Here is a 22,120-nt window from a genome sequence, read left to right on the forward strand (position 1 = left end):
AGAGCTAATGCAATTTCCAACTCTTAAAAAGTGTTCAATGGCAGATATCGAAATTCTCGAAAATAAAATCTTAATTTTTACTGATCACCTTGATCAGTTATGGAATCAAGATTTAAAGATTTGATGAAATTAGAAATTCCGGATTGGATTTTCGATCCTTTCTCTTTTGAAGATGTGGATAAGCTCACTTCCTCTTTGTAGACTGAGTTTTTAGATTTGAAGTATGACTGTGAGGCTTATGTCGTCTTTAAAAAATACGGTTATGAGTTAGCTTGAGTAAAGTTTATGGACACTTATCCACAATTGTGGAAACAAACTAAGCCGCTTCTCATCTCGTTCCCGTCAACTTAGTGGAGAGAGGATTTAGTTCTGTCTTCCAGTTGCTCACAAAGCAAAGAGATATGTTGGACATTTGCTTCAAAGGAGACCCGCGTTTAAATCTGACGAGCATAAAACCTGACATTCAAGCTTTAACTTGAAATACACCAAGCACAGGGCAGTCATTGAAGTGGTAAAAATGTACTTCTCCCTCTTAATTTTTTTTCTCAAATTTTAGTTGTTAACGTTTTAACTTTTTCTTGATTACATTAAAATATGAATTTTAAAAAAACGCACTTTTGTTTTGAATATTCCGTTTTAAATATCATTTCTTTTTGAAAAAAAAAGATGCACAATTTTTTTTAATTAATAAAAATGACAGGATAAATGTGCCTCCTTATTTGCATTACAATTTAAATTAAAATCAAATAGCATGGCATATTTTCAGTGTTTGGTTGCTCACAAGGAACAATGAATGGTTTTTTGAGCAAAAAGAGAAAGGGGCGATAGGTGTCAGCTCGCACCCCTAGAGGGGGGCGATGGTCCACAAAAGGTTGGGAATCACTGGTGTAATGCCTCTATCACACGAGAGAAAAATATGTGCAACTGCAAGTGTAAGTGAAACTCTAAGCGCAATTCCTCCGTTCGGAGTTGCCGAAAGGGTTGCTTAATTGCCTGAACGATTGCATGTAATTGGGTTACCATATTTTGTTATTTATCTTTACTTTTGGCTCATATTTTATTTTATCATATTTTATTATATCATAGTTTCTGAACGATGTTCGTAAAGGGAGAAAAAAGAAATCACAGACGCTGTAGAATATCGATTGATTTTGATTTAATTTTTTACATTTGTATTTGTGTTAAGTCTTTTTTTCAGCAGCAAATTAAAACTCTAAAAAACTTTATTTCCCCAATAGTGAAGTAGCATAGTATAAAAAGGATTAAGATTTCTACCTCATAATATGAGATGATATTAAGATATCATTGAATTTCATGCTGTTTCCCTGAAAGGATAAGGGGGTGAAAGGGAGATGGACTTAAATACATGCTGCGTCTCTAAAAGGATAAGGGGGTGAAAGGGGGACGGACTTAAATACTATCTAGAATTTTGACAAATTTTTTAATCTTGATTTGAGTGACTAGGGTATAAAACATGGTGCGTAGCGTTTTTGAAAAGTGCTTAAAGGTGCTTATTTTCGATTTTCATTTTTTAAAGGCCCTTAAAGGTGCTTTTCTTAATGGGTGTTTTTAAAAGGTGCTTTATTTTCCCTTTTCGAAAATGAAATTTATGAAAGGGAATGTCGATTTTCGCCACGTATTATGTAAAAACGTGTTTTTCACATTTTTCTATTTCACGTTTTCAGAATTCATTAAACCACGATCAATTTCAGCGTATCGTCAGTCCATAGCGTATGAAAGCGCCAATCATTTTACAGGTTTGGTGAAGTACTTGCGAGTCCGCATGTGCGTCTAGTGAGCTGGGTTTGGTGAGATCCTTGCTTTCTCATGTGCAACTCTGCTGTATTTTGCAAGATATTCCCAATTTCAGGCTTTATTTTTCACCCTCTGAAATCGAACCGAAAAATCTCTTGATCATTTTTTAATGGCTAATATAATCAAGAAAAGAGTTCTTTGTCAAATTCTAGTTATTTTATCATGATCATGTGAAGTCTGAGATTTATTTTGCATTTTGTCAATTTACATAGTGCTTAAAAATACTTTTTGAGTGCCTAAAATGTTCTTAAAAGTTGCTTATTTTTTGTTGAATTTGGCTCCGCGCCCTGTAAAAGCATAGTTTATTTATATATATTTACTATCTAATATGCTAGCTAGGCAAGTGCGGTATCGTTATCTATGTATACGCTAAATCGAATGAGAATAAAAACAAGCTGTCTGATTTAATAGTTTAGCTACTCGAAAATTTATAAAAGTTTCATGTGTAGAAAGGACAATTTTATGACTTTGAAGTGTTGTTTCATCGCTTTTATACAAGACATCTTATTCAGAAGGTTAGTAAGTAAGTATTTTATTTATCGTTTCTGTTCTATCTTTTTCCTGTAGCTGTTGCCATCCAACATATAATAAAATATTTATAATCATCTCATTAATCGATTCAATTATCGATTAATAATAATACTACAGAGTATCCCCCCAGTGTCAGAGAATTATACTCTGAAACGACATAATATTTTACATAAAATTTTGAATATTACTCTATTTACATCATTGAAAATAATATTTTATACTAAACAACCTTGCTTAGCTAATAATGTTAATAACTAACATAAGTTGCCAGTTTTGCTGGAAAGTGTACATGTCTTCCAGACCTAGTCACAATTTTGTCGGGTTCCTTGGGAGAATGATTTTTTTCTGTTTGTAAGGATTTGGAAATTCCAGGTTTTACAACCCGTAAGTTTGATTCAACCTTCTCTGTAGTAGGAATCAAATATGCTGGCTTTACACGGTCTATGGACACAGTAGATTGCTTGCCATTTAGTTGAATTGTAAGGTTTTTAGCTGATCGCTTCAAAACCTTATGTGGACCTGTATAGGGTTGACATAAGGGAGGTTTTACACAATCCACTCTTAAAAACACGTGAGAACAAGTGCTTAGTGAGGGATTAACATAAAATGTAGTTCGTCCATGAGCAGATGTTGCAATTGGATTCAATTCACGCATGGTGTTTCTAAGACGATCAACAAAAATATCACATGGTGGAATGATGGATGTTTCTAGCATGTCGCTTGGAAGTTGAAGAGTTGTTCCGTATACCAGTTCGGCACACGATGCGTTGATATCCTCCTTTACAGCAGTACGGATTCCTAAAAGGACTGCTGGAAGTACTTCTGTCCACTGTGAGTTTTCATGCGCTTTTATTGATGATTTTAAGTGGCGATGAAATCTTTCCACAATGCCATTTGAAATGGGATGGTATGCTGTCGTACGAATTCGGCTTGTTCCTAACATTCCGGAAAACTCACGATATAAAGATGATCGCATCTGAGAACCTTGATCTGTTGTAATTATCGAAGGGCATCCAAATCGAGATATCCAAGTGTGGAAAATTGCACGACAGATGGTTTTGGCTTGCATGTCCACAATCGGTATGGCTTCTGGCCATCTTGAAAATCTATCGATCATTGTTAATAAGTAGCGGTAACCAACAGATGAAGGTAACGGGCCTACAATGTCGACGTGTATTTGTTGAAATCGAGCATCAGGTAAGCTGAATGTTCCTAGAGGAGCTTTGGTGTGTCTTTGAATTTTAGAACGCTGACAAGGTTCACAGCATTTCACCCATTCTTTTATGTTTTTCTTCATATTTGGCCAAACATATCTGGCACAGATGAGCTTAGTAGCTGTAATACCAGGATGTGATATGCCATGCAAGTGCTCGAAAATTTGTCTTCGAAATGTTGTCGGAATGAATGGGCGTGGAGAACCATTTGAATTGTCGCATATTAAGTCAATGTCTGTATTTTGACATGGTTTGAGTTCAAGATGAAGAGAAGAATTTTTATTTTGAATAATATCTTGAATTTCTGCATCAGTTTGTTGAGCCTTCGCCAGATCGTGAAAATTCAGAAAATTCGATTTAGTAATTGAATCTAATTCTATACGCGAAAGTATGTCGGCTACTATATTTTCGGGTCCCTGTACATGTCTAAGGTCAGTTGAATATTGAGATATAAAATCTAAATGGCGCAGTTGTCTTGGGGAACATTTATCCGGATTTTGTTTGAATGCATAGATTAGTGGTTTTTGATCAGTATATATTTGAAATTCTCTGCCCTCTAACATGTGTTTGAATTTTTTTATTGCCGAATAAATAGAAAATAACTCGCGGTCATAGGTTGACCATTTTTTTTGAGAATTATTTAATTTCATCGAGTAAAAAGCTAAAGGCTCCCATTTCCCCTCTGAAAGTTGCATTAATGAACCCCCTATTGCAAAATCCGATGCGTCGACCCATAAGCTTAAGTTTGCACCAGGAATAGGGTGTTTTAAGAGGGTTGCCTGCGCGATTGCTTCCTTTGCCTTTAAGAAGGATTTTTCTGCGTTTTCATTCCATTTTAATGGCTCATTTTTGACCTTAGAATGATTTTTCTTTTTATTTCCTTCTAAAAATTGTATTAAAGGATTAAGGATATCAGCGGCTTTTGGGATAAATCTGCGATAGAAATTAAACATGCCTAAAAATCTGCGAAGTTGTGTTAAATTGGAAGGTTGAGGGAATTCTAATATGCATTTTACGCGATCGGGTAGAGGTTCGATTCCTAATTTTGATAATTTAAAGCCTAAGAAATTTAAAGAATTTTTACTGAATGTACATTTTTCAACATTGATACAAAGACCATATTGTTCTAATCTTGCAAATAAATTCTTAAGGTTTTGTATATGTTCACTATGATTTTTAGACGCGATTAATATGTCGTCGACAAATGCATAAATATTAGGTAAATCTCTAGTGACTTCGTCAATAAATCTTGTAGCTGCTGCGTTGCACAGTCCGAACTGCATGCGTGTACTTTCGAATAGTCCAAAAGGTGTACAAATGGCCGTTTTATGAATGTCATCAGGGTTAATTGGAATCTGGTGATAGGCCTTTACTAAGTCAATGTGACTGAAAATTTTGGCGCCATGCAGTTCAGATGTGAAATCAGCTACACAAGGAATGGGATATTTTTCCTTCACTGTTTGTGCATTTAGTGCCCTAAAATCACCAACTGGCCTCCACTCCAGTGTTCCCTTTTTTGGGACCATGTGAAGTGGGGATGCATAATTACTTCTAGATGGTCTTATGTGCCCTAATTCCATCATTTTTTTAAATTCTGATTTTGCAATTTTTAGTCTATCCGGAGCTAATCTGCGAGGTCTTGCTACTACTGGAGGACCTACCGTATTTATAAAATGAAGGGTGTTATGTTTTACGGGTTGATTGGGATCCGGTAATTTAGTAATTGAGGGAAATTCTGCTAAAAGTGAATGAATCACGGAATCACCTGATATTGTTTTAACTGAATGCAAAATTGTTTCCTTAACGTGACCTTTTGTTTTAAATTTAGTCGTCAAATCTCTTAGACATTTATTGCGTAAATCTGGCATAAGGCAAAAGAGTGAAGGAAATCGGCACCTAAAATTGGCGTCGTAATATTAGCAATAAAAAATGACCAAGAAAAAATTCGTCTTAATCCGAAATCTAAAGAAAGTGTTTTTTGTCCATAAACATTAATTGGTGTAGAATTAGCAGCGAAAACTGTTTGCAGAGGATTATTTCTTTTTGGAATATAATTTGCCGGGAGAATGGACACGTCGGATCCAGTATCGACCAGAAATGATAAGTTTGTTGTCCGGTCTCGAATGAACAGGCGACGCGATGTTTGTGGCAAAGAACATGTCGCGTTTATTCTTCGCCAACTCCGTTTTCCCGAAACTTACATGGCATAACGCATTTTCCTGGTTTACATTTGTTTCCAAAATTGCGATGGTACCAGCAAACAGATGAATCTCGTTTTTTAACACTATTACTTCTGTTCCTGCGATAAGGAGAACGAGAGCGAGAAATTTCAAGTTTGTCAATTCTTTCATTTAATTTTTTTATTTGGCGAAGTAATTTCTCTTCCATTGAATTTGAATCGTTTTCAGTTATAGAGTGGGTTTCCATGGGAACTGGCGTGACTTCTAATATCTTATCGGAAATGTCGGCTGCTTTTTCTAAAGTTAAATCTGAAACAGCTGCTAAAATCGTTTGTACTGATGTTGGCAAACGCTGCAAAAATAATTCTAACATAAGCTTTTCAGGGACTTTTAATGTTTCTGCACGACGTGTCATAATCCTTAATAGTTCGGAAGGCTTCCTGTTACCCAGTTCTTCACCAGACAAAAGTTGGCGAATTTCTTGTTGCGATGACTCGCCTGATCTAACAATTAATTCTGTTTTTAAATTATTGTAAGGATCTGTAGCATCAGGATTCATTAAAATATCTCGTACAATTGATGCAATCTCTGGCGGTAATTGAGAAACAATGTAATTATATTTGGTTATAGATTCTGTTATAGGTTTGGGAGATGCCAATCTAAACGTGCTTTCACACATAATAAACCAAAGAGCAGGATCTGATCTGTTATATAGTGGTATTTGTACAGCACTTACCTCAGACATGGCGAAAGAAGTCTGAATGGCGTCACCAGATTTTTTTTTTTCAAACTGAGATCAGAATCAAACTAAACAAAATTCTTGATGGGTATAATTAATATCAATTCAAATCGTCCGCATAGTCACCATTGAAGTGTTGTTTCATCGCCTTTATACAAGACATCTTATTCAGAAGGTTAGTAAGTAAGTATTTTATTTATCGTTTCTGTTCTATCTTTTTCCTGTAGCTGTTGCCATCCAACATATAATAAAATATTTATAATCATCTCATTAATCGATTCAATTATCGATTAATAATAATACTACAACTTATACCATTTTATGCAACTGACATTGCTATCTAAACAAGTAAGGCATTTCTTCAAATTTGATTTTTTAAACTTAATTAAAAAAAATAGTCCTTTGAAATAATTCTTTAGAAGAAATGAGGGTTTAATGTATGAAATATACAATTTTTGACTTTCCTTTTGCTCATAAAATATTTATAACATCAAAACTATTAGTTCTATCAAATCAATTCTATTTTTTTAATTTAGTCTAAAAAATACATAATAAATAATGTCTATACTACTAATGTCTATGCTTGTCTATACTACAATGTGTCAGAATTTTACTGTCATCAAATTAATTTTCATTGCATTAAGGGATCATCACGCCCGGTGGCTGAGAGGTAGCTCTTCGCGCTGTCGTGCCACAGGTCCCTGGTTCGATCCTCGGGCCGAGCAAGGTTGACTCAGCCTTTCATTCCTTTAGTGGGTCGATAAATGAATACCAAGCATGCTTGGGAGCTAAACACTGGGGGTTTCACGTATGGCTGAGTACCAAATGCTCCTGCATCCCAAAGGTCAAGAAAACTGAGGTGGGCACAGAAGGCCTTGGCCCTCTGTGGGCTGTCGCGCCGCCGAGTTTAGTTTAGTTTTTAAGGGATCATTAATTTTATTCATTTACACATTGCATATCAGGAAAATCACTTTTATAAAAATTATTTTTTCCAATTTCTTAGTAAAATTGTTTTTTAAATATAAGAGGATTTTCAATGTCATACTTACAATTTATTATTGTAAAATTTAAAACATTCTTTATTGATATGAGATAATTTCATTAAAAATTATAGGATTTATTTTAGGACAAATTTATTGTAATATACAGTATATAAATTAAAATTTTTTATAACTATGAAAAAAAAATATATTTTCTTAAGAACATACTTTTTATGTATCATATTATTTTGTTACAGACTTTTACGTGTTTTGTTTTGCATTTTAAATAATACAAGAATCAATTTAAAAAACAAAACATTTATTGTCAAGTGAAACATTTAGAACATTATTCATTTTCATTTCTTATTTTTTAATTTCTTTCATAAAAACAGTATTGCATCTCTTTCCTTCTTCACCAGACAAACCTTACAGGATTAAACGAAATATCTGAAATAAAAGAAAGAAATCACTTTCATGATAAAATTTTACCAACACATTATTAGAATAAGAGAGATTAAATACCATTAATTTGAAATCATTTAAGTCCTTAGGTATCCCCTTTAAACTTATTTTAAGTTTGACAGATATTTTGATTAGAGTTCTAAGATTATTCTATACACTAATGAAAGATGACAGGTATACGTGGTTTTGTAGTTCTTATATTTGGATTGAAATTTGTTTTAAGAAAAATAGATTGTATTTATAATCGAAGACTATTAAAAATTTAAGTATATTGAAAAATTAGTAAGGTACACTTACATACTTACTGTCATTGTAGAAAAGCTAAGTATCAAAATATAAATGTGAAGTATAAATAAAAAGTAAAGTATCATTAGTAAATCATCACACACACACACACACAAAAAAAAGAATTGAGGGGATGAATGTAGAAACAGACAAGGAGATTGGAAATTTGCATTTTTAATAATTACTTTTTATATATAATATACTACTTTTTTTTAAATAATTTTCAATAATTGCTGGAAAATTGAGTAACTTTGTGAGAGACAAGGTAAATATTTACCACAAATATTTTCTAACTTGTCTTAAAATGAGATTTTCAAAAATTAAAAGAATTCTTAGGGAGGAATAAAATAATTATTTCACAAATAATTATAATAATAAAAAAATTTAAAATAATCGGACACATGCTTTTACAATCAACAGTAATAAAGTTTAAAATTTGAAAATAAAGAAATATAATCATTATTATATTTTATGTTATAATAATGTAACAAAGTTTGGCGAGTTGCTTGGCGAATATTTCAAAGTAAAGCTTTTCGCCAGTATAAATCTTTACATATATAAAAATAGAAATTATTTCTATTTAAAGTAATTAAAACTTTGATCGGAACAAATTATAATAAGTTTTAATTTCATTAGCTTAAAATAAATAAATATTTTAAAAGAAAATTTATCTAGAAAATAGTGTACTATACTCACCGATACTAAAATGATGTGCAGATTCCTGTTATGGTAGTACATCAACTGCATTGAGATGGTTATTTCATCGTGTGAAAGTATTTTTAATGCTTTGATTTTAAAGAAAATGTTATTATTAAACTAAAAAACTGTTCCGTTTCGTCTATAAAAAAATTTCATCCCATCATCCTCTTCACCAACGTCGCCGCCATTTTTATTTACATTTGTATACGTCATCACATAAAATTGAAACGTCATAAAAGCAAACGATCTGATTGGTTCATGAAAGAAATTGCCTGAACGGTTGCAGATATTTCGTGCAACCGTGATTTCTATATCACACGAGCAATTTTTGAATTTTTGAAATTTCACTTACAGTTGCACTTACACTTGCAGTTACACTTGCAGTTGCACATATTTTCTCTCGTGTGATATAGCCATAAGTTTTAATCGCTTCCTGACTTCTACAAGTAGAGTTTAAGTCTTCATTTTATCACCAAATAAAATATATTGTCAATCGAAATTTCGATTCTCTCCGGCTACCTAGAGTGCTTAAATATCAATCGAATCTTTGTGCCTGGAGCCAATAAAAGCTTACTAAATTGTGCACACAAAATGTGTCGTTATTTTATCGTTAATTTCATGGCTTTTTTTGACAAATTGTTAAGATAACAATGAATTAGCAATGAATGCTCGTTATACAAATAGACCAAGAATTTTTATTTTATTTTTGTTGGACCTAAAATGCAGGGTGCAACACTTTCCCAATATCCTTCCTTCTTCACGTGATTTCCTCCACGTTTTTCATGTCAGCTGTAACAAAAATAAAATTATCTTTTAAGTTTAAACATCTTGTAGAATTCAGAAATTCTACATGTCTTAGTTAACCTTTTAACTTTTTAAATCTCTTTTATTTTTGATAAACTTTAATACTTTTTCTTTCTTGTAAGAAATCAGTTTTTAAGTTTTTTTTCTTCTGCTGATTTGATATGTTTTTGTAATTAAATTTTTGAGCTTGGTTAAATTGTTAAATGATTAAGTTATTTCACAACATATGCAAGGTATTTTTATTTTGTAATTATCTTTCAATTATTGTTAAAACAATAATAATATTTTTGAAAAATTATTTCTTTTTGTGAGTTTTGAGGTGTTGGCAATGGTGGCGTTTTGAAAAGTATATAAAAAGGAGTGTGCGCGGTGTGCAAAAAAGCGTGCTCTCTCTCTCGCTCTCCTACCTGTTAGACGTCGTGCTCCACGAGATTTTGGCTGATGAATGAAGGAAAGTCATGTGGAATTCCATAGAAACGCGTGCCATGCGGCACAGAAGCTTATGTGAAGAATAAGTATTAAAGTAAGATGAAACGATGATCAAGATCTTGTTCGTGTTAACATCCTGATGAAGTGCCATCAAGTCCGTGCCAGGGAGCACGTGGTATGATTTCGTTTATTTTCTAATTGCCATCATAATAGTGTCAATGCAGCTACTGGACAGTTATTTTCCATTTTACATCTAGTGAACTTTAAGTTTTACAAATTATAAACCTTGCCAACTACCTTGCATTTTAAAACCTAAAATTATATTTTATAATCTTTATGCTTAATTTACCATGCTATTATCTACAATAAATATTTTTTTTTATCTTAATGATTGGAGTCACTTCTTGATAAAATGATGGTTTTTCTTTTTTCTATTTTTGTTTAATATGTTATAGGTAAATAAGGGGGGGGGGTAGTTTTCTTTTCAGCAAATGTGTACTCTAAAGCTGAGGGTAAGTAAATTTTTTTTCTATAAATAAAACTAATTCTTTTGGGCTTGAACCTATTGGCAAATTTAATATTTCTTTTTTTTTGAGTAATGGTAATTTTTATTTACACTATACGATCACTAAGATTGTTCATGCTAATATTTATTTCGGCCTAAGCCCTAATTGTACCAAAAATTTAATAATCACGGTACAATCTATACTTTAAAAAACGTTACTTTTAAAGTATTAATTTTATTATTGAAACCCATATCATAACAAATTTTGAAACAATAACCACACCTATCTTGTTAAATTCAATAGTGGGTAATAATTTTGTTTGCCAAATGAGCTTTTTTTTTTATTTTTAATGGCGGACACTTGGGGGTTGTCCCATTGGCCACAGGAATGCCAGAACTGCTACTCTCTTCCGCTACCCAGTGGGCACCTGTGCGAAGCCACGGCGGTGGAGCAGCGTCGCCCACGTCACACAGCCCGTTTATAGGGCGGGTCACATTCACACACACAGGAGAAAGGACATAGAACACAGAGAGAAAGAAACATCCATGCCCTGAGCAGGATTCGAACCGGCGACCAGCGGCTCCGCTGTCAGGCACGCTGACCACTCGGCTACCAGGTTGGCTGCCAGATGAGCTTAATGCAAATTTATGCACAGATGTTATGTATTTTATAACTATTTCGATACGTTTAATAATTCGCAACAATAACAACAACAAAAATATTACATTAATTTATATTTGACGCAGTGGCGTAGCGAGCTTAACTCGCGCCCGGGGCACAATACCTTTTTAGCGCCCCCCCCCATTCGAAAACCATACAATATAATATGTTAAATATACTCGCAAATTAATAAATAAATAAATAAAGTAAAATAAATAAAGTCATAGGCTCAAGCTAGGCTTTAAATTTGAGACAAAAATGTAGTTGAGAAAACAAGACTAGATTTTGAAATGTATACGGTCAACTAGAATTAGTTCAAAAGATACCTATTATTTATTTTTCATATTTATAAAGAAATATTTTAAAAGCACGCAGTTTTGAAACAATAAAAAAGTAAATATTTATTATCTCTAAGGAGATACATATATTTAAAGGATTATAATACATTAATAAAACTAATTACTATGTATACATTTTCCTTGCTTTTGATGAAGCAAATTTATCAATAATATCATCAAAGCTGATAATTTTAAATTTTTCTCTTTCCACACTTAAAAATGCTAGGTCACTTAGGTGATCTTGTCCCATCGTTGATCGTAGATATGTCAAAATTAACTTTAAATTGCTGAATGGACGTTCGCAGCTAGCAATTGATACTGAGATAGTCAGGAGTATTTGAAGTGCCACTCTCAGGTTTGGAAAATCATCTTCTCCATACGAGATTATAAAAGTAAGAAATTCTAATGGAGTTTTAGGTTCGATTTTTTTTTCTACTGCGGAGTAACATTTTGCAGTCACATATTTCGATAACGAGTTCTATTCCATTGAAATTTGTATCATAAAATTCACCCATATTTTTAAAATTTTTTTCAAGGTCGTTATTAACATTATCCTTGTTTAATAAATTTTCAACGTCTAATAGAAATGCAAATTTGAAATTAAGGTCACTTAATCGTGTACATATTTCTTGTTGGAGACGATCAAGAACGCTTTCCATAACGCGAGAAATTTCACTTTCTGCGGAAATACCAACATCTCTAGCCAATTCTCCGGGCATTTTGCGGCGTTTTCTTACACGTATTGTTGTATCAATATCCCATTTTTCACAAAGAGACTTCGCTTTTTCTAATGCCTCTTCACAGAGCTTGTTCCGAATTTCGGCTAGTTCAGTAGTTAATGATTCAAGATCATGGAACGCTTCTCTAAAATTCATTCTAGGATTTTGTAATCTGAGCTGCGCACGATCAATCCTTCTTAAGATTTCACACCAGAAATGAACTTAAGTTATGAAACTAAAAGTTAGTATATTTTGCAACAGAATTGTAACTTCACTTCTGGTATCACTTATAGTGGTAGTGCCCTCTGCTAATTTTTCTAATAGTTCTACTATATTATCTAGCCCATCGATGATAACGCTAACCGCTTGTATTCTGGAGCTCCATCGTAACGTTGAACGTGAGAAAAATAGATATATGTTTTCAATTATTCCAAAACATGTCACAACGATTGGATCTTGTTTAGCTGCAGTAACTCCTACTGAATTCAATGAATGGTTATCACAATTTACAAATAATGCTTTATGATTTTTTCCCCATTATTCTTTGTTGAACGTCAGATGTGTGACCTGCCATCTCGGCAGCATTATCGTAACATTGTGATCTGCAGTTTGTTAATGAAATTTCATCGGAATTTAATTTTTCTAAAATTGTATTTTCGATCGAGGCTGTATCTTTATCGTTTATTTCAATAATACCCAAAGAAGATTCTTTGATGGAAACTTTTTTATGGATAAAATCAACATTTACATACCTAGCGACTTGGGACATTTGTTCTCGATGAGAGATATAAGGAGTTAAATCAAACAAAAGTCCATAATATTTATTTCTTTTGATATTGTTTATTAGTTGATTTCGAATTGTAGATGCCAGAAGATGAATGAATTCGTTTTGAATCTGTGGTGACAAATATGAGACAGTTTTTGGAGTTCCTGTGGCATGATTAAGATGATTTGCTAGTAGCGGATTAAACTGAGCTGCAAATCTAAATAAAGATAATAGGTTTCCTACATTTGTACCATCTTGAAGTGCTAGTTTTTCAACATGGCCACGTAGAGGAAGATTTTGTATAATTAAATACCTCAAGCAAGCTAATATTCCTTTAAATATATTTCGCCACCGTTCTTTTTTGGACTGAATGTTCGCTTCTAATGATACATCATTTCCCGTTCTACTTATTAATCTTGGTTCTGTTTCTTTCCAAGCCGTAAGTGATTTTCAGTGATTTGGACTTCTTTCATGGCTAATCAATTCATCTTTTTTCTTCCATTTATTAAAACCAGCAGATGTTACGAAAGATGATTGTATAGCGGAATTTGATGTAATAAACAGTAAGCAACAAAAGTAGTACGCTGCAGTATTTTTTGATGAATATAATAACCAGGATCAGTTAACTTCAGTTCCTTCTTCTTCATTACCGTCCCGTCGAGAAAACCAAGATTTTGGCATTAGACGATTAATTGACCGTGACTGTACATGTAAGTACATTAGAGTGTTATTGTTACTGTTTTAAAATTACAAGCGTAAGCCACATAGCGTTTATAGAAATTTAAAAAAATAGTGTTCTGAAAGGAAGAATGTCTGTACTTTGTACACTGCAAATATTTATTGCAACATATTATTTATCAGACAAATCAAGAAAGGAAATAATTTATGTAACCACACAGAGTAGATGCCATATGGAAGTGCTGACAGACACAGGTCGAGTCAGCCCGGCCAGTAGAAAAGACATGCCATTTCTATTATGAATATATTATTACAGTTTGATTTAGACTATTAGTGTTCCTTTTTTTACCTTTTTATTTACGAATTAACATTTATTATATTACACTGGCACTAAATTTAAAATATATTTTCTAGAAATCAATTATAATAAAAATAAAAATTATCCAGCAATTTTTTGTTTTCGGACCATTTGGCGCCCCTTTGTGAGTAGCGCCCGGGGCATGATGCCCCCCCTTGCCCACCCCTCGCTACGCCACTGATTTGACGTAATTTATAATTGCGTCAAATCGAAATGAAAAGTTTCAAAATGGCAAATTTACTTTTATCAAAAGCCAGCAAAAACAAATTAACTAAGAAAATGAAATAAATTTATTTTAACTTAATGAAGCAAGTTGAAAATACAGGAAGACTCAACCTGGAAGTAAAAATGAAATATTATTAAAATATTTATTCTTGTGTAATCAAAAGGCGAATGTATTTTATTATTTAAAAGTTATTGCTTTTTTTTTGTTGGATGATTTAAAGCTACATCAAAGACTTATGTTAAATTGAAGTCAAACAAATAACCCACAAGGAACGAAAAATAATATTCCGCTTTCATTATAACCCTTGTCAAACTGAATATAATTAAGACTGTTAGATCTCAAAAATATACGCCTACGCGTTTTACCCTTATCGAGCCCCCCACTCCACTTTGCATCTCTGTCAGAGAGGCAAGCATTCGTTCAATCAAGAACTTCGAACAAGGAAGTTCACTTGTCAGCTCTCTCATGAGCTATATTTCATTGTTTACTGCTATTGCAGCAGTCATAATAATTTTCAATTTTCTTCGTGTATATAGTTCATTATGTTATTAAGTTTGTTTAATAAATGTTAAATAAAAACACTACAGTCCGCTTTCTGTTACATACTATGCACATAAATTTGGTCGCACACAGCCAGAGCTGTTACCATTAAAAATGGCTTCAAAGGATAAAATTACTATCCTAAATCGCAAAAGAGGCTCATTTAAGTCTCAATTAACAAAAATTGACCAATTTCTAGTTACTGAAACGGTCTTGGATATTGTGAAGTGCCAAACAAAATTGGAAGCTTTGCAAAAAATCAAATGCAAACTTGAAGAGTTAAAATATGATTACTTCGAAATCGTTGAAGATGATGATGTGGATACGATTGAAACTTCATTTTCGGAATTGGAAGAAGAAATAGAAAGACTAGAGGTAAGTCTCAAAACAATTTTGACCTCTAGTAAACAAACTATTTCAACTGAAAATAGTGTGCATAATTCAGAACTCTTGTCAAAAACAGAATGTGTCAACATTAAATTGCCAGAAATTCCATTACCTAAATTTGCTGGGCAATATCAGGAATGGCATAACTTTAAATCGCAATTTGAGAATGTAATTCATTCAAATTACAAATTATCAGATGCTCAAAAACTGTTTTATTTGAAGTCTACGTTAATTGGTCCAGCAGCAGACATAGTGACTTCAGATGATTCATATGATTCATTATATAAAGCATTGTCTGAGAGATTTGAGAACAAAAGATTAATTGTTAACAGTCATTTTAATGAAATATTATCTTTAGAAATACCTTTTCAAGAATCCGCAAAAGGGTTAAGAAATTTTGTTGATTGTATTCAAAAACATGTTAGAGCTTTAAAAACAATTGGTTTAGAGTTAAATGATTTTTCTGAAGCATTGTTAATTAATTTAATTTTGAAAAGGCTAGATAAAGAAACTAAAAAACAGTTCGAACTTTCATTGGTATCAACTGATTTACCGGCGTGGAAAGAATTCATTGAATTTTTAGAAAAAAGATGTTTAATGCTAGAGAATATTCAGGCTAATATAATAACAAAACCAAAACATTCATTTGAAAAGAATCAAAAGGGAAAAGCACTTTTTGTAAAAAATGATCATAAATATGTTTGCGTCTTATGTAAAAAAAACCATCCCATTTTCAGATGTGAGTCATTCTTAAGTTTAGACGAAGTTGCTCGATTTCATGTCGTAAAACAGAATAATTGCTGCATCAATTGCCTAAGCCCCCATCATAAGTTAGCTCAATGCCCATCAACGCGTGCTTGTACCATCTGTAATGTGAAACACAACACCCTCTTACACCGAAAGATTGATAAGAAACACGCTCTTCAGGAGCCTCCTTTGAAGTCGGAAGACTCAAAAACCCATAAATTCGTAGATTCCCAAACACAGTCAGATTTATCTTTTTCTCTTATCGCTGGGAAGGAAATAATTCCGAAACAAAGTGTTTTACTCTCCACATGTGTTTTATACATAAAAAATGCATCTGGTAACAGATTAATAGCGCGCGGTATAATTGACACGGGAAGTCAGCAATCGTTTATTTCGACTGAATTAGCTAATAGATTAAATATAAAAAAGGTTAAAAATCATATATCTATTTCGGGAATAAATGGATGTATTACGCAACTACATTCAAAGATATGTACAGATATTTCGAATAAAGATGAGTCCTATTCGAGGACTGTTGATCTTTTAATCACTCCCAAGATTACAGATTGGATCCCGTCGCATAACATAAATGTTGAAAGGTTGAATATTCCTTCGGAATTAATTTTAGCTGATCCAAAATTTTGGGAATCAAATAAAATAGATATTTTATTATCTGCTCAGTTTCTTTTTGAAATTTTGTTACCAGGTAAATATAGCACAGGTAGCTTAATTTTCCAAAATTCAAAACTAGGATATTTAACCAGTGGGGTTATTGAAGGAAATGTTAGTAAACAATATTGTGGTTTAATAGCTCAAATTGATCCAATTGAAGACTTAATTGAAAGATTTTGGGAAATCGAAGATATTAAAGATAAAAATTGTTCTTTAAGTGAGGAATCGGTTTATTGCGAAGAGCATTTTAAATTAACGCATAAACGGGATTCTACTGGTAGATTTATAGTTGAGATGCCAATGAAAGAGGAACCACCTAATTTAGGGGAATCAAAACATATCGCAGAGAAAAGGTTAAATAGTTTAAATAGAAGATTAGAGAAAAACCCTCACATGAAGGAACTTTATTCTAATTTTATTAATGAATATGAGAATTTGAATCATATGGAAAGAGTTAATGAGGATAAATTACCCTCTCATAACTCTTATTTACCTCACCATTGTGTTCTCAAATCAGAATCTAAAAGCACTCCTCTTAGAGTTGTTTTTAATGCATCGTCTCCTTCCTCAAATGGAAATTCACTTAATGATGTATTAATGAAAGGAGATATTGTTGAAGATATTTTTGATCTAATACTCAGATTTAGAACGCATAAGTTTGCCTTTACTTTCGATGTCCAAAAAATGTTCAGGCAAATACTCATAACTCCTTCACAAAGGGACTATTTGCGTATTTTGTGGACAGATAATATAACCAATCAGCTTGTAACTTTCAAATTAAAGACTGTTACCTACGGAACTGCTTGTGCCCCATTTCTTGCAATAAGAACTCTTCAGCAACTTGCAACCGATGAAGCGACGAATCACCCATTAGCATCTGAAGTAGTTTTACGAGATATGTATATGGATGATTGTATCTCGGGTTCCAAAGACATAGAATCAGCACAAATACTTCAACAACAGTTGAAAAGTATATTCGCTAATTGTGGAATGAGTCTTCATAAATGGACATCTAATTCCCCAGAACTGTTGAATGATCAATCTAGTTCACTGAAAGAACATTCTTTTTCCATTTCTGAGCATGCAACTGCCAAAACTCTTGGAATGAACTGGTTAAATTTCGATGATCTTTTTGTTTACAAAATTGAATGCAACCAGGACACTACTTATACCAAAAGAACCATACTTTCGTTAATTGCCAAGTTGTATGACCCACTTGGTCTTCTGGGTCCAGTCATTAGCAAGTTTAAAATCTTCATGCAATCATTATGGTTACAAAAACTTAATTGGGAAGATACTTTGCCCCAAGCACTAACAAAGAACTGGTGTGCTTTAGTTTCGTCTTTAAAGGACATTGAACAAATAAAAATTCCCCGTTGGATTTTAGTAGATAACCCAACAAAGGTTATTTTACACTGTTTCTCAGATGCTTCTGAGGCTGCATATGGCGCAGTTATATACATTCAATGCATACTTCCAAACAATTCAGCTAGTGTAAGATTGGTCACTAGCAAGTCTCGAGTGTCGCCATTAAAAACCATTTCCATACCTCGCTTGGAATTATGTGGCTGCCTTCTGGCTGTTCAACTCAAGACAAGAGTCGAACAATCTTTGAACATTATCCTTGATGAAATAATCATGCATACCGATTCATCGATTTCTTTGGCCTGGATTCGGACACCACCGCATCAGCTAAAGACTTTTATCGCCAACAGAGTTGGAAAGATTCAACAATTAAGCAAAAACTGTAATTGGCAACATGTTTCATCGAAGTGCAACCTGGCAGATTTAATTTCCAGAGGAATGCTTCCAAATGATCTCGTTGCTAACAAACTTTGGTGGCAGGGACCTACCTTTCTGCAAGAACCTGCTTCCTTGGCATCAAACCACTTAGATGATCCTTCATCAAATACAGACTTTTTGTGTGAACTAAAAGACACTAATACTCAGAACTTAATTGCTGTCAAATCTGACTTTATAGATAATTTTTTGAAATCAACTAATGATTATAGAAAATTAATCCGTGTATTTAGTTTCGTCCTTAGGTTCATAGGAAACTGCAGAAAACGAAAGAAATCAGGTGAGTTAACCGCAGAAGAATTGAATGGCAGCGAATTAAAGTTGATTTCCTTAATTCAAAAGGAAAGCCTAAATCAAGATTATGATAGGTTGAGCAACTCTCAACAGGTAAAAAATTCCAATTTAAAATTTTTATCTCCATTTATTGATGAAAATCAGAAGGTTATTCGTGTTGGAGGTCGACTGAGGAATTCAGAATTATCTTATGATAAAAAATTTCCGTTGATTTTACCTAAAAATCATAACATCACTAAATTAATTCTGTTAGATATACATGAAAGAAACTGTCATGTAGGAGCTCAAACACTTTTGCATTTAACGAGACAAAAATATTGGCCTATTGGAGGTAGAAATTTAGCTAGAAGTATTGTTCATAATTGTGTAATTTGTGCAAAATTTAATCCTCAATTCTCAGTGCAAAAAATGGGAGATTTACCCGCGGAAAGATGCATTCAATCTTTCCCATTTAATATTACAGGAGTTGATTTCTGTGAAAAACAAATTAACTAAGAAAATGAAATAAATTTATTTTAACTTAATGAAGCAAGTTGAAAATACAGGAAGACTCAACCTGGAAGTAAAAATGAAATATTATTAAAATATTTATTCTTGTGTAATCAAAAGGCGAATGTATTTTATTATTTAAAAGTTATTGCTTTTTTTTTGTTGGATGATTTAAAGCTACATCAAAGACTTATGTTAAATTGAAGTTAAACAAATAACCCACAAGGAACGAAAAATAATATTCCGCTTTCATTATAACCCTTGTCAAACTGAATATAATTAAGACAATATTACGCCTGCATTGTTTAAAACTTTTCAAGAAGAAAGTTAAAGATGTATTTACACATTGTTTCATGTCAAAAATTTGCTTTTGCATTGACAAAAATAAGAGAAATGTTACTGCATGGTATTTCAATTAAATAGAACGAACGTAAAAGAAATTCATAATTTAACGTATACTTTAATTTCGTGCTTTAATTATTTAGCTTAAAAATGCGTAACATTCGTTAAAAGGGTAAAATGTCAAATCAAACTAAAGACTGTCTTTGTTCTTATGACACAATAGTTTTGCATCTTTTCAATAAAATAATAAATGTTCGTGACACTGTCAACATTAAATACTAAGGTTTAGTAATTATTTCTAGATCCAAACATTAAATAATGGCAGTAAATGCGTTTTTTTTTTAGAAATATTGAACTTATAAGAAATTAAATTCATAAATACAATAAATTATTAAAAAGAAATTGGATGAATTGAACTTTATTAACATTTCAAGTTATTTTTTATTAGAATATATAAGTGCTAAATTTTAATGTTTATCATTTTTTTTTGCTTATTATATGGTATTTTTATAACGTATTCAGGGTTAGAGCAGCTGCTTAAACTGCGCAAAAATGAAATTTCTACTTCATCCTGCTCCAAAATGCCATTTCCCCCAAATTTTCACGGTTGGGATAGTCTGGCTGGCATTGCGATGGGCCCATGTCCGAGAGGTCGTGAGTTCGATCCCTACCCAGATAGCACAGTGACAATAAAAAATAAAGTCAGAATCGGTAACAGCAGTGGGAGTTTTGAAATGTTTCAAGGAGGTCATAATGTGACTTTGATGTTACTCTGTTTTGTGATATCACATAAAAGTCTCTGTAACTATTTATCGCGACTTTTGCCACTTGGTAGTCACAAATATCTTTACTGGGACTAAAGTCACTTGGAAAATTTTTGCAACTTTGATCCATTGAAAGTCACATGTAAACCATTCCATGACTTGTCTTGCTAAAGTTCTAGCAGTACTTTTTGCAACTTATCGCATTTTGTTCTCATATTTACTTTTTATCGAATTTGTTTCATTGAAGCCACTTGTATACTTTTACGCAACTTTTTTCACTAAAGTTATTATTTCCACTCTATTCAGAACAGTAGTTACAAGTCTTATAAGCAAATTTTTGCGAGTAATCTCTTTCAACTAAATAATGTGAATTCCAATAGAATTTAAGCAACAAGTGCGTTTTTTGTCATAACTCTACAGGAAATCATCCGATTGACATGAAATTTGAATATGATGTACATTATTTTGTACTTAAACGATGGTAAAAGAATAATGGCGCAGAAATGAATATAAAGCTTAAAGTATGGTATGGAACAAAAAAAGGCTTTATTTGATATATAGTGGCGTTATACATGATTGCCTGAAGAAGCGAAAGTACAACTGGCAGATGTTCCCTAGTATGGGATATGCCCTCCCCTTAGTATAATTGTTGCTTGGCATCGTCTCTCCATGCTAAGCACCAGATTATCCAGGAGTTCTTGGGGTAAACGTCTCCATTCCTCTTTTAACGCATCTTTCACGTGTTACCAGGAGGATACTGTCGTATCGCAAGACGTCTCCCCAATGCATCCCACACATGCTCTATGGGATTTAGATCTGGAGAGTAAGCTGGCCAATCCATTCGTGTGATATCTTCACTTTCCAGTAGCTCTTGAACATTAGCAGTACGGTGTGGCCGGGCATTGTCATCCATAAAAATAAAGTCTGGTTCAAAGGCCCATCGTAACAGACGCACATGGGGTAGGATTACCTCATTGCAGTAGCGGTCTCCAGTTACAGAACCTCGGTCGAAGATCTGAAGCTCAGTCTGCCCGTTCAACATAATGCCACCCCATACGACAACTCCAGGACCACCGTAACGATCTCTTTCCGCGATGTTATTTGGATGAAATCGAGCTCCAACCTCTCTCCAGATCAACTGACGTTGAGAATCGCTTGTAGCACTAAAACGACTCTCAGCTGTGAAGATGACGCGACTCCATTGATGAGGTGTCCAGGTTTCGTGTTCTCTGCACCACTCTAAACGGTGCCGCCGATGGCTAACTTTTAAAGGTATGCAACGTTCAGGACGTCTAGTAAACAAGCCACCTTTGTGGAGGCGTCTGGCCACTGCAAATCTTGATACTTGTCGTCCTGTGACTGTGCACAGTTGCTGAGATATGGCGCTCGCTGACTGAAAACGGTTTATTTTTGCCTGGAGGACAATGTAACAGTCATCTCTTGGTGTTGTTTTCCTTGGACGGCCACCACCAACCTTCCGAACAGCTGTACCAGTAGTTTTAAAGGCATTCCAAGCACGAGCAACAACACTTTTGTTGATCCCGAACTCTTCGGCGACACTACGCCCCTCCTCAAGCTTCCCAATCATTCTTCCTCGAGTAAAGTCGTCTAAATGATTTCTTGAAGACATGTTTCACAAAACAAATCACTTGCACTTGCAGCGAATGTCTTTAACTACGGTGCACTTCATCCTTTT

At 33.4% G+C, this 22,120-nt stretch overlaps 1 protein-coding gene across 1 annotated transcript; it reads right to left on the reverse strand.

The window, feature by feature from the left end:
- Nucleotides 1-5,445: 5,445 nt before the first annotated feature.
- On the reverse strand, nucleotides 5,446-6,782 carry LOC147809417 (uncharacterized). The gene has a single exon (XM_087164078.1). The coding sequence runs from the start codon at nucleotides 6,483-6,485 to the stop codon at nucleotides 5,727-5,729; it is 759 nt and encodes a 252-aa protein (XP_087020204.1). The 5' UTR covers nucleotides 6,486-6,782; the 3' UTR covers nucleotides 5,446-5,726.
- Nucleotides 6,783-22,120: the final 15,338 nt, after the last annotated feature.

This window comes from Parasteatoda tepidariorum, chromosome 5, assembly GCF_982258835.1.
Source record: "Parasteatoda tepidariorum strain Cologne lab strain chromosome 5, Ptep-v5.0, whole genome shotgun sequence".
In the NCBI taxonomy this organism is placed as follows: Eukaryota; Metazoa; Arthropoda; class Arachnida; order Araneae; family Theridiidae; genus Parasteatoda; species Parasteatoda tepidariorum.